Source organism: Athene cunicularia, unplaced genomic scaffold (assembly GCF_003259725.1).
Source record: "Athene cunicularia isolate RWA unplaced genomic scaffold, athCun1 SCF_15, whole genome shotgun sequence".
In the NCBI taxonomy this organism is placed as follows: domain Eukaryota; kingdom Metazoa; phylum Chordata; class Aves; order Strigiformes; family Strigidae; genus Athene; species Athene cunicularia.
The window spans coordinates 43,903-55,404 of record NW_020799211.1 but is presented as its reverse complement, the minus strand read 5'-3'; the positions used below and the strand labels follow the sequence as shown (position 1 = coordinate 55,404).

Below are 11,502 nucleotides of genomic sequence, written 5' to 3'. Positions count from 1 at the left end.
TGGGCCCCGCTGTGTGCCACAGGGCGAGCTGTGAGAAGACATCGGTGGCCCCTGACCACGGCCGGGCCGCACCCCGATGGCCCTGGCGGAGCGGGGACGGGAAGGGCTCGCAGCCTGTGGGGGGGGACACATCGCTTCTGGGGGGGGTCCTGCGGTATGGCCCCCCTGCAGCCCATGGGGGTGAAGAGTGCTCAAAGGGTCCCTGTCCTCATTGGAGGCAGCCCAAGGAGCCGAAAATCTGCTGAGATGATGCGGCCGTGGTGCTTTCCCTCCCCGTCATCACACATGTTCCCGCCCGAAGGCGCCGCTCCCCTGGCCCGTGTTTATTCACCACATCGACAGGGTGGAAGGAATTGAGCGGGCAGATGGGAACCGCTGAGGGGAACCATTCGGGCCCCTCGCACGGGGTCACTGTGCTCCCCCACAACAGGACACCCTTACAGCTGCAAAAGCACAGCGAGCTTTGTCACTGGGGGGTTATAAGCAACCTGCCGTGGGTTCCGTTTGGGTTTTGCCCTCAACTACGCTAAAAGGCAAAATGCTTTTTGACATCATTTGGTGGCAGCTTTCATGTCCACTGTGCCCAGCAATTTCCCCAGCTGAAGGGCAGCATGACACTGTTAGCACAGCGCTCAGAAAGTCAGAAAGAGTTACTGTTCTATTAATACTTTTTTTTTAACAAAATGTCTATGTTAAGCTCTCAGCTACAGTTCTGATGATTCCTCAGTTCCCCAATTTAAGTGGCTGAAGACCTATGCTTATCTAAAAATAAGTGGAGAAGGATTTTCTGCTCTGTAAATGCAGGGATTGTGATGCTTCACAGTCCGGTCATCTGACAAAACAGAACTGACAGTCTTTCAAAACTCAGAGCCTAGGGCAGGGTGACAAACACCGCTGACAACAATTCTCTCTCTTGGGACTGGCAGTATCTCCTTGTCCCAAAGAGCACAGCGAGATCAGAAAACACACAGCAGGAGACCTCCCCAGGTAATCTCACGCTTCTGACAGACCACACGTTGTGATCTGCCCAGACTCATTCTGCAACTGAACCACCCCAGAGGAGCACTCTGCACCTTTTGCTTTCTTCTGCAGATGCAATTTTCTCTGTAAAATTAGTTCTGCACTGCTAATGACAGCACCGGTTAGGAGAAATACTGTCAGATGGGTGTCATCAGGACAAAACCAGAACAGTGCCTATCAGTCTCCTCTCAACACCGCCCTGAGAATGACCCTTGGAGGCACAAGAAAGGACTGAAAACCAATTCTTTAATTGCTCTACACTTGGTTTCTTGACAATTCTTTATTTGCTATAAAATTTACCTCAATAACCCCCAGGTAGAAGGGGACAAATCTCCATGCAATTTAGGAAGTCATTCCTAGCTGTAATTTTTGGGATTCAATGATTTTTCTTGTCCTTCCTTGACCTGCACCATCCCTGAATCTCAGGTAGTCTCCTGGCAGCAGAGATGATGCAGGACTGGACTAAGAAGCAAACGCTGTTACCTACTTACCATTCGGACTATCTGTCTGTATTGGATAGAGGATCTCTGTCCAAGCCCAGAGCCATGAAACCGTGTGGGCTGGATGTAAGCACACAGGAATTGTGCTAATAAAGAACAACACTATTGTCTTAGGCCAGCTCAGTACCAGATTACTAGCTTGACACACTCCGTCAATACAGCATAATATCCTGTCCACTAGGTTTTTAAGGTTCTTTCTTCTTCAGTAGTCCTTTCTCCACTCATCTGAGTCTAGTGGTGAAAGTGCCTAAACTGAAGTTTCTTTCACACAAGAGGGGAGTTCCAGAAGCAAACATCTTTGAAGGCTTCAGCTTTATTCAATGAACAGCACATTACTGAATGCAAATCAACAGCACATTAATTGTGAATGCAAACCAAAACAAAAGCAACGCACAAGATGTTCAGAGTAACCCAGCAGAGCATCAAGCAGCAGCATTCCAATTGTTTATGCCACACAAGACTATCTTAGATGCGCTGCAGTGAACTGAAAGCAATAGAAACAGAATCAAAACCTTCTGTTAAAATAAAGGAAATGCATTCTGCATTCCACTGCAAATCCAGCACACAAAGAGACAACTGAAAACTTCATCTACCATGGGCTGTGACTCTCCTTTATGCCAGCACCAGTGCAGACAGCTATTCTTTTATGCTGCCTGATTTAATGGGTGCCTGCACCCTTATGCCAGCACCCAGGACATTCCCCTGTGACCTGGATGACATTGCAAAACAAGAGATTACATTTCTTCCCATTCCAGATACAATAATGCAAAGCCATGCTCATGAGGCCAACCTTTTATTAATTGCCCCTTATCCATACAGGTAAGGCTGAAACTGCAAAATGCCCATTTTATTAACAGTAAAAACAAGGTGTTGCACAACTAACTGATTTGCTCCTCCCCAACAAATACAAGACAGATTGAAGCAACACAACCATGGATCAACTGACATAGTTTTGATCTTCGGCTGCTGCGCTGTGATTCACATGGTAAATTCTGGTTTCTTTTGGGATCTAATATTTCGACGTTATAAACAGATTCCCCCAACCTGGCATACAGACTCTCCTACAGGTAATCAATCATGTTTGGATTTCATAGTAATTACATGACATGTGAAACCCAGCTACTGGAGTGAAAAAGAACAGCCAAAGCCTTACACTGGAAACACTAGAAAAACAATAAACCAAGGCTACATTCTGGGTGGGTGTTGAGCTCACAGCTGCAGAGAGTGTTCTAGTAGCCTGAAAACAGCCCAGAACTGCCTCCCCCGTGCTGCACCAGGATCTGCTTTGAAGACGCACAGCCACACTGGTGTGCACTGGTCACCCACAGCCTTGCAGAGGGACTGTACTCACCGCTCCCCTCGTCACTCTCAGGACCCTCCTCATCACTGTCCTCTACTTCCAACATGCTGCTTTCTGATGGCCTGAGACCGTCCCCATTGTCCACCCTGCTGCTTGCGTCCCGCTCCTTGTCTTCCTCAAGGAGACTTTCCAGTGACTCAGCCTGTTAGAGCTCATCAGGACTCTGACACCCTATTGCTGTTACGTCTTCATGAAGACTTCCAGTGTCTGCCCTCACTATTAGATCTTCCGGGTTTGCCTTTCCTTCTTCATCTGCTTCAGCCTGAGAAAGGCTCGCTGCAATTTTTTGTAATATTTTAAATTATCCTACTCATCTGCAGTGCACTACAACAACTTTGCAGGACTGCCTTTAAACAAACCTCAAACGTGGAAGCTAAAAATTCCCTAAAATATGTCAACAACTCCCCTTAATTTTAAAACAAGAACAAAGAAACTGTGTTTGAACAGGAACTGCCATTCTGAATCAGTGGACTGCCATGTATAGGGCCAGACCAGCAATCCAAGAGAACTCCTCAATTTGCCTTAGAATTAGCAAAGGGGGAGGCGTGGAGCCCCGGCCCCGCGCCAGCTCACTGCAGCGGTGCTGTGAGGAGGCTGCCTCACCCTGGGAAGCCGCATAGGTGCACGCGCATTCCACAGCCACGGGCAGCAGAGCAGCGCGCGGTGCCACGGGTGGTGGAGGTTCAGCCTCCAGCATCTGCTCCCACGGACCTCAGGCACAAACGACCTCCAGCCTGCCCCGGACTCGCGCCTCTGTTCTGACAGGGGGTATGTTTAGAGTCCTGGAAAACACCATCGCTCCCAGACACAGACAGGAGTGCAAATGGCTCAGAGACAGAGCCACTGCAACGTGCGGATTACACACTGCACCAGGGGAGCTGTCAGTGATTCTCCCCAATTCATTCACAGGCTTATGGTCCGCAGGGATTTGAATGCCAAGGTCCCTCTTACACGCTCTTTATTTATATCCGGTTCATAATATTGGATGCAAAAGTCACATCTGTGACACCTCAGTTATCTGGATTTTATTCTGAACTCTGTATGCTGGCTGAACTGACCCAAGGGGCCCACAGGCTTCAGACACTCTTGAATGAGTGTCGTGATATGCTAAGAGGAGACAAAATCTGGCCTCAACACGTACTCATAAAAATACAGATACCATTACTATTAGCGTGTTATTTCTGCCAAAGCAGCACTCAGAGCTTACAAGTGGATTAGTGTACTGATTGCTGAAACACAGAAACATAGCATGCATGCCCAAAAGCTTGCTATCCAAAATCCTGGTCTACCAACACTAACACACATGCTTAAGTTGAAGCAAGTTCTTCTTTGAAAAAATTACAGGTCCAAGGCTCGGCAGATGATCTCAAAGCACAATAAATGTACACAGCATGTGGAATTTCATCACACAAGTAGATGAAAGGTGAAGCTAGTAACAATTTAATGGGGTCATGTTGTCTTGGAGAATTTATAAATATAAAGAATGGAAAAGACCTGCTTGAGCATGTGCAAAAAGGCATAACTAGAACCAATGGTGTTAAATTACAGAAAAACTTTTTTAACAATGAATATCCAGAAACATCTTCCACTGTGGAGACCTATTAGGCACTTTAACATTGATCTCCTAAAAAAATTGAACTAGTAATTGCTACTGAAGTTGCTTGTAATATTTCCACATATACTATTTTCAGAGTCCTTCATTCAAACAGAAAGATGTTCTTGCCCTCAAAATTACCAATTAATTCTTATTTTTCATGAATTTATTATTACATCTCAGTTAGGAGAAACCCACATCTTTTTCATCCCTTCCCTCCACCTCTTCTGTTCAGTGGTGGGGAAGAAAAAAGTAGAAAGATTTCATTACGAAGGGGAAAATATTGAAAATCAACAAATAGGAAAGAGGAATGAAGGATCATCACACACTGCTAGAGCTTGAGAGGCAGCTGATTAAAGTCACAGAAAAGTTCATAATGCCATACACTAACAAGCGGAAAAGAATGCTTAATTGTACTGATTATTCATGAATCACAAGCTATGTCTGATTATCAGGAGAGAACAAACATTAAGATTCTTTTTGATCACTGCAATGATTTTATAAGCAAGGATGTTTCAAACCTAATTGGAACTTCTGGTGGACTTTGTACTTTCTATAAAAAGACTGGATCTTTCTTGCAGCTGCAACCTTTTTACAAAGAGCTGTACTACTATTGCTTACTTCACCTAGAATTACAAATGTGAGAGTAATGCTTCCATTTAACTTGAGAAACGGTTTGCACATTAGGACTGTCAAATGTAAGGAGTATAAAGTAATTGATTTTGAAAGAGCAGGAAATGGAGAAATTCTGGTACATTCTAACAAGCAAGAGGCACATAAAGTCAGCTCAGAATCTAACAAAGCCATAGAGGAGAAACGTTAAGGTAGAACTAAAACACTGCCACAAGGAAGAGGCAGTTCAGTCCCGACTTATTCACCACGTGGTGAATGGAACGCTGCTGTTCACCTAAGAAATGAGAAAACACCTGCGAGTTTTCCATGGGATTATTGATGAAGATAATCCCACACAGGCAGCAGGGAGAGCCAAATTGACGACATCTCCTCCCTCAGCCAGCACGGGCCAGTGGTGCGCCAGAGGACGCCGCCGAGGTTCTGGCTGCTCTGGGCCATTAAAGACAGCACTGCTAAAATACCAGGAGGCACATCGGGTGTGCTGGGGGCTTCTCAGGTAAAAGAGCCTATCCTCAGAAGGTGTGAGTGGCCTCAAACGTCGGTGACTGCTGACATAAAGTGCTGACCTGCCCAAGTATTTAGAGCTAATTTGCCGACTGGCTCCATCTCCATTTCTGCACATAAACAGTTCAGCAAAGTCTGTTGTGAGCTGGCACACCCTTATACTGCCTGTGGGTTTTGCCATATTTCAGTGACGGACAGTCAAATTAATAACAGATAAAATAGCTATCTTTTTCCAATTCAGTAGGACTTGCATGGTTTTTCCTGTGTTTTCCCCTTAACATATGTACCAGACACACACAAAATGTAAAACATGCATCAGGTCAACTTCTCTAAGCCTCACTAAGAAAAAAACTAACCTTGTTCATTGTCCTGGAAGTCACTGTCAGAGTGTCTCTCAGCTTCATCCTTCTCACTGTCAGAGACTTCCAATGCCTTCTCTGATGAGGTTTCACTCTCCTTTTCAATGTCTAAATCAGTTTTTTTATCACCTGAGGGGGACTGATGTCCCATTCATTTGCTGTCAATCTGCCTCTCTTCTGCTTCAGTATCTTCATCATACTCTAAAGTACAAGAATCATACCGTGAGACGAAATTCACAGCTAATGAAGTTCTTTTTAAGCAGGCAGAGGTTATCTTTGTTCATCTCCTTTTGCCTTTGCATTTGCTCAGTCTTTTTAATGCCATGAGAGAATCTAGGACAGGAAACATAAGAGAACATTATCATAAAAAAGCATCGTATTCTTCATAAATAGCATAGTAAAAATGCAGTAAAACTACTGAATTATGCATCAAGTAGGATCAATACATTAAAAACAACAACAAAAAAACCCAACCATAAGCCACTGAAAGGACTAGAAAAACTGAGAACTGGGCAAACCCAGATATAAGATGCAGGACAATCTCTTATTACAGGAGAAAAACCTGTTACAACAACAAAAAAAATGCAAGTAATAGAGAAAGCTGGAGAAAGTTAATCTACTGCAGCACAGAGTAAGATAAATGTGGATTGACATAGCTAATCAGCAAAGAAGTGGTTTACAAACTAGATGAACTAAATCAATCCAGCCCAAGGCTGCTGCAGAGGAACATTCTGTCATATGGCACTGCTCTGGTACCTCCTTCAGCTCCCAGGTGAAATCCTCATACAAATGAAGATTACAACAGAATTGCCATTTTCACCCCAACACAGTCTGGATTCCATCCCAGGCCACGAGCCTGACAAGCTGAAGTAGCTGACAGACAGCTCTGCTCACATCTGTAGTAAAGACTGGCCCCACATGTACGCATTAAAGCATCCTCCCCTGCCCAGCGGTTGGAACCCCAGGCACCAGCGTGCAGCGGTGTCAGCGATTTCCCTGGGAAATTCAGTAATTCCACTGCTAACACCAGCTCACGGCGCGTGCAGCAGAGAGGCAACAAACCCAAACTGTGCCAGAGAGCTGCCACTGCTGACACACCAGCTGTCCCTCGTGGCCATCACTTCTCACCTTTCAGATTTTATTGCCCACCTCTTTTTCCTTCGATCGGTGCTTTAAAAATACTGAAGTGACCGGTGCCAGGGACAGAAAGGAAGAGTATCTGATGCAGAACCAATTAGGCAGGTAAATGGTTACCCAGACAATGAGAATTAAGGGAATAAGGAGATTATTTTTCTGTGTTAAAGATCACTTGAGATTTCAAGTGCATTGCTGGGAGTGAGGCGACCTGAGGTAACTGTCAGAAAGGTGCCCCCCTCCTGAAGGAAAAAGGCTTCATTAATCACAAACACAGATCCACGGGGACATGGAGGTTGGAGCACGTGTCCCCTGAGCAGTGCCTGGGGCACTGTGGTGGAGAAGGACTGGAAAGAGCCTCGGGGAACACAACACTGCACGCCCCCTGGCAGCAGAGCAGAACACTTCAGCTATCACTGCATCTTGCTGACATTTTGCTGCTACATGCTCTTCCCACCTTCCCTCCCCTCCTGTGCCCAGCTCTGAGCCTCTACCCTCCCCAGTCCGTCCCCCTGCACCCATCTCGAAGCAGGCAGCAGCAGCTCCCCCACGGCCTGCCCCTGCAGCCGCCACCCTCTCCACTCCCCTGCGCTGAGGCCCTGCCTCCCTCAGAAGCTCCCGTCATTACTTTTTTACATTACTTCTACATTACTTTTTTAATCCACTGCTTGCATTCGCTTTTGAAACCACCACATTACATCAGTTGTGCTAAGAATTGACGTGTTATCACCTGGCAGCTGCATACGGTGGCAGAGGAGAAAGTCAATCCAATTGCTTTTCATTGACTTCCTTCCATCTAGTATTTCATGGACCATATAACCAACTAAAATGCTACTCCCACCTGAGCAGAGGGATGTAGCAACTTCAAAGAAGTCTGTACATGTATTTTCTCATTTAAATGATGAACAGGCTGGTCCTCAAAAATGCTGAATTAAATTCAAGGTTCAAAAGGGTACTGGAGGGAATGAGGAAATGTTTTGGGCCTGAACCAAGACCCATTAAACCCCTGGAAAGAAGGCAGCTGGATGCCCTGGGCTTCGGCGAGGCATGGTGCAGTGGGCAGCCCGAGCTCTCTGCCAGGGAAGGCCCCTCTCGCCCAGGAGAGCGGCACAGGGCCACCACATGGAACACGCTGGGCACTGGCGCCGGCGCAGCACAGATCTGAGCTCATTGCTGGCTCCACAGAGCAACGCAGCCTGGGGCCTGTGCAGCGCCTCCCCAAGAGCAAGTTATCGGAGAAACGTCATGGATTTCCTAACTCCATGACTGTCAGAAACAAGCTCTTGAGCAAAGCAGACCCCTGGTCTCATTAGTCCTCTGCTCCTGCACATGTTATCAGCAAAAGGATAAGAGAAGTTCATGTCTGAGAAGTTTTCTTCCAGACATTTCACTATTTAAGAACTACATACAAATGTTATCTCTAAATCCTCTACAACTGATAGAAGTGCAGAACTGACAAAAACGTGTGTTAGAAAAACATACAGCAAAGGAAGAGAATCAGTCTTAAACAGTACTGTACAAAATGTTTGTACATTACAGCACAGTTGTATCATAGTAAGACCAAAAGGTTGGGGGTTTTGTATATATTTCTGGGACTTCTTTTTCTCTGTTTAAACTGTTTCTTCTTCTCTCTACAAATTCTTGGTATTTACTGGAAATGTTGACAATTTTCCTAGCACAGAACCTAGACTGACTGACCTGTGGCCTCCAGGACAAAATTCGAAGCTCTTCTCAAAATTAGTATCACATTTATTTCTCTGGTACCACAGACAGAAACTACTTATCACTGTTAGTTCAGTATTTTCATATTTAGGGTTATTTAGAATGTTTGGATGTTCACTGTTTGTTCCAGATTTTCTTCTTTTTTTTCCCAGATCTTTTTTTTTTTTTTTTTTTTTAATTTGAGCCAAGTTCCCCAAATTCATGCCAAATCAAGACTGATTCAAGTGAAGCAATCTCCTCAAAATGCTTCAGCAGTGATGTTCCAGATGTAGCCTTTTTACTAGTCACTGAGAAATGGTGACAACACATTTTAATAATACCTTTTCAATGGGCATCCACTTTTTTGTAATAAATGTTCTTTATCTTGCTTACTATCATAGATGAGAATATACTTTATACTAAAGAGTAGATTTTTGGAGTTTCTAAAAAGAAAAGGTCACCATCAAAAAATATCTCTGCTTCTCAGCTGTCTAGAATTTTCAAGTGAGGGACCATATACCATGGGAGAAAGGAATATTCCCCAATTTACATATCTGTTGCATTAACCAACCATTCTACCGAAGCAGAGCAAATCGGGATTACAAAAAACAGAGCAGAACTGACGACTAGGATTTTAGTCAATTAAGGAACTGTCCACTTGGAACTCCCTGTTCAGCAGGATTTTTGTTGTATTATCACTACCACTACCATTTATTACCAGCATCTGGTTTTTCATAGCTGGAGGTGCACAATGCACTCTACTCAGGGCCAGGGCTGTGATTTTTAAGACCTCTCTTGCTCATTTGAAAGGATATCAGGACAAAATCACAGCAGCCATCCCATGTCAGCTGTGTAAAGCAAATCTTCACAGTTAATAATTTACAGTGCAATTAAATCAATGACTTCCCCAAAGACATAATCTAAGAGAGCCCCAGAGCTGTAGCTCCACACTGGTGGAGTCACGGGGAACCGGAGCCCCGGTGTCATACGCCCCAGCTGAAGCTTTCTGCTCCTCAGCCAGCCAGCCCTGCCCTGGGGGAGAACACTCCTCACCCCAGCAACCTTCTGGATCTCGCACCGTGTCTGCTGGGGACAGAAACAAGAAAGGCTCGTCCAGCTTTCAGGCAGGACAAGTCTAACCACAGGCTGTCAACCACAAATGGCAAGTTCAACACCCCTAAGGCAGGGGCACCAGCCCAGCACATTCTGCTGGGGATCAAAGACTCCTCTGAGGAGACGTCCCAGGCACCAGGCACCTGCCTGCCATTCCCTTCCTAAGAAACCCTTCAGTCACCATCACGTATGTCCCACTTCCACAGAGATGCTGTCAGGGTCTCCAGAGAGGGAAGCAGATGCTGGCAAAGCGGTTTTCTGCAGAACGGGAATTTGGCATTAAATCATGATGGTAAGGACTTTGTGAGTCCCAGCTGGGAATGGCCTTACAGGTCCATGTGGGCCTAGGACTCAAAAGATGGTGCAAGTCCACCACAGAGAATGGGATTTTGCCATCTACATGCCAGTACAGGCATCCAGAAGGTAACTGCTGCCTTTATGACACTTTTCAGCAAAAACATTTATTTTGTTTGGTGTCTCCAAGCTTAGACCAAGCAAATATGGCCTGTGGGTTCCTCTCTCAGCGAGAGCCATCTGTTCAGAAGATGAAAAGCCAGGAAAACAATCCCCCGTCTCCGCAGAAGAAGGCTGGTGCTGTGTGAGGAGCCACGGCATTGACCCTCCTGCTCCGAGGGGAGCTGCTGCCCGCAGCCACCCCGACCTGCGCAGCAGGGACTTCACCTCGAGGAGCTGCTCTGGCTTCCACAGTTATTAACCTCAACTACTGCTGCTGTGCTTGTCAGAAACCACGCCAGGACACAGCTACTGAACTAACTGACCTGCGTCAGCAGGTGACATTTTGATGGGGCTTTGGAGCACAACAATAATTAATTGGTCTCTTCCAAGGCCACCAAACCCTTAAGCACATACACCGTTTTACTTGGGTGATAGCCAGAGGAGAGAGAGGCCACAGTCTCTCCGAATCACCTTGTATCTTTGCTGGAAAATCCACAGGACCCCTTCAGCCCTGGCCATCTGGCCTCAGTGAGACCACCGCTCACCTTGCCCCACGGACGCACCGCTCACATTCACATGGCTTTTGTCTCAAAATCTTCACACTTCTTCCTTTACTCTTTGTCTCACTTGACAGCTGCACCTTTGTCTAACCTCACTGTTTGGCTGCTCTGACACCCACAACCTGCAGCTCTGAAGCCAGACAACAGCAAGGGGAAGGCCTGAGGCCATGGCCCACTCCCAGCACAATGCAGGGGCCTGAGATGCACAGAGGAGCCAGGTTCAAGGCACTGACCTGCACCCAATGGCTCCCCCCGGCCAAAGCCCGCACCCAGACTTACCGCTCTGCCCATGCCGAGCGCCAGGAAACACCTTCAGGGCTTCCAGCTGTTTGAGGTGCTCAATTCCACATCATTATTCTTACAAAATCAAAAGGCCAGGGCTGGGAAATGAGTGTGGCCACACAATTAATCGTGTTCACATGCAAGGGGTGACACTGACTGCACTGTGGCCCCTGTGGCCCCCCTGCCGCCACCCCCCAACACCGCGCAGGAGGGACAGCGACTGGACAGGTGCCTTCCCCCCCCCAGTCCCCAGAGCCCGCCCAGACCTGCTCTGGGCCCTCCAGAC

The 11,502-nt window shown here is 46.5% G+C and overlaps 1 protein-coding gene across 1 annotated transcript in view; it reads right to left on the bottom strand.

The window, feature by feature from the left end:
- The window catches only part of LOC113490582 (hydrocephalus-inducing protein homolog), a 78,808-nt gene extending 75,882 nt beyond the window's left edge, over positions 1–2,926 (bottom strand). Inside the window, 1 exon segment of the mRNA XM_026867100.1 lies at positions 2,872–2,926. Within this exon segment, the coding sequence (XP_026722901.1) occupies positions 2,872–2,926 (55 nt within the window).
- Between the last annotated feature and the right edge of the window lie 8,576 nt (positions 2,927–11,502).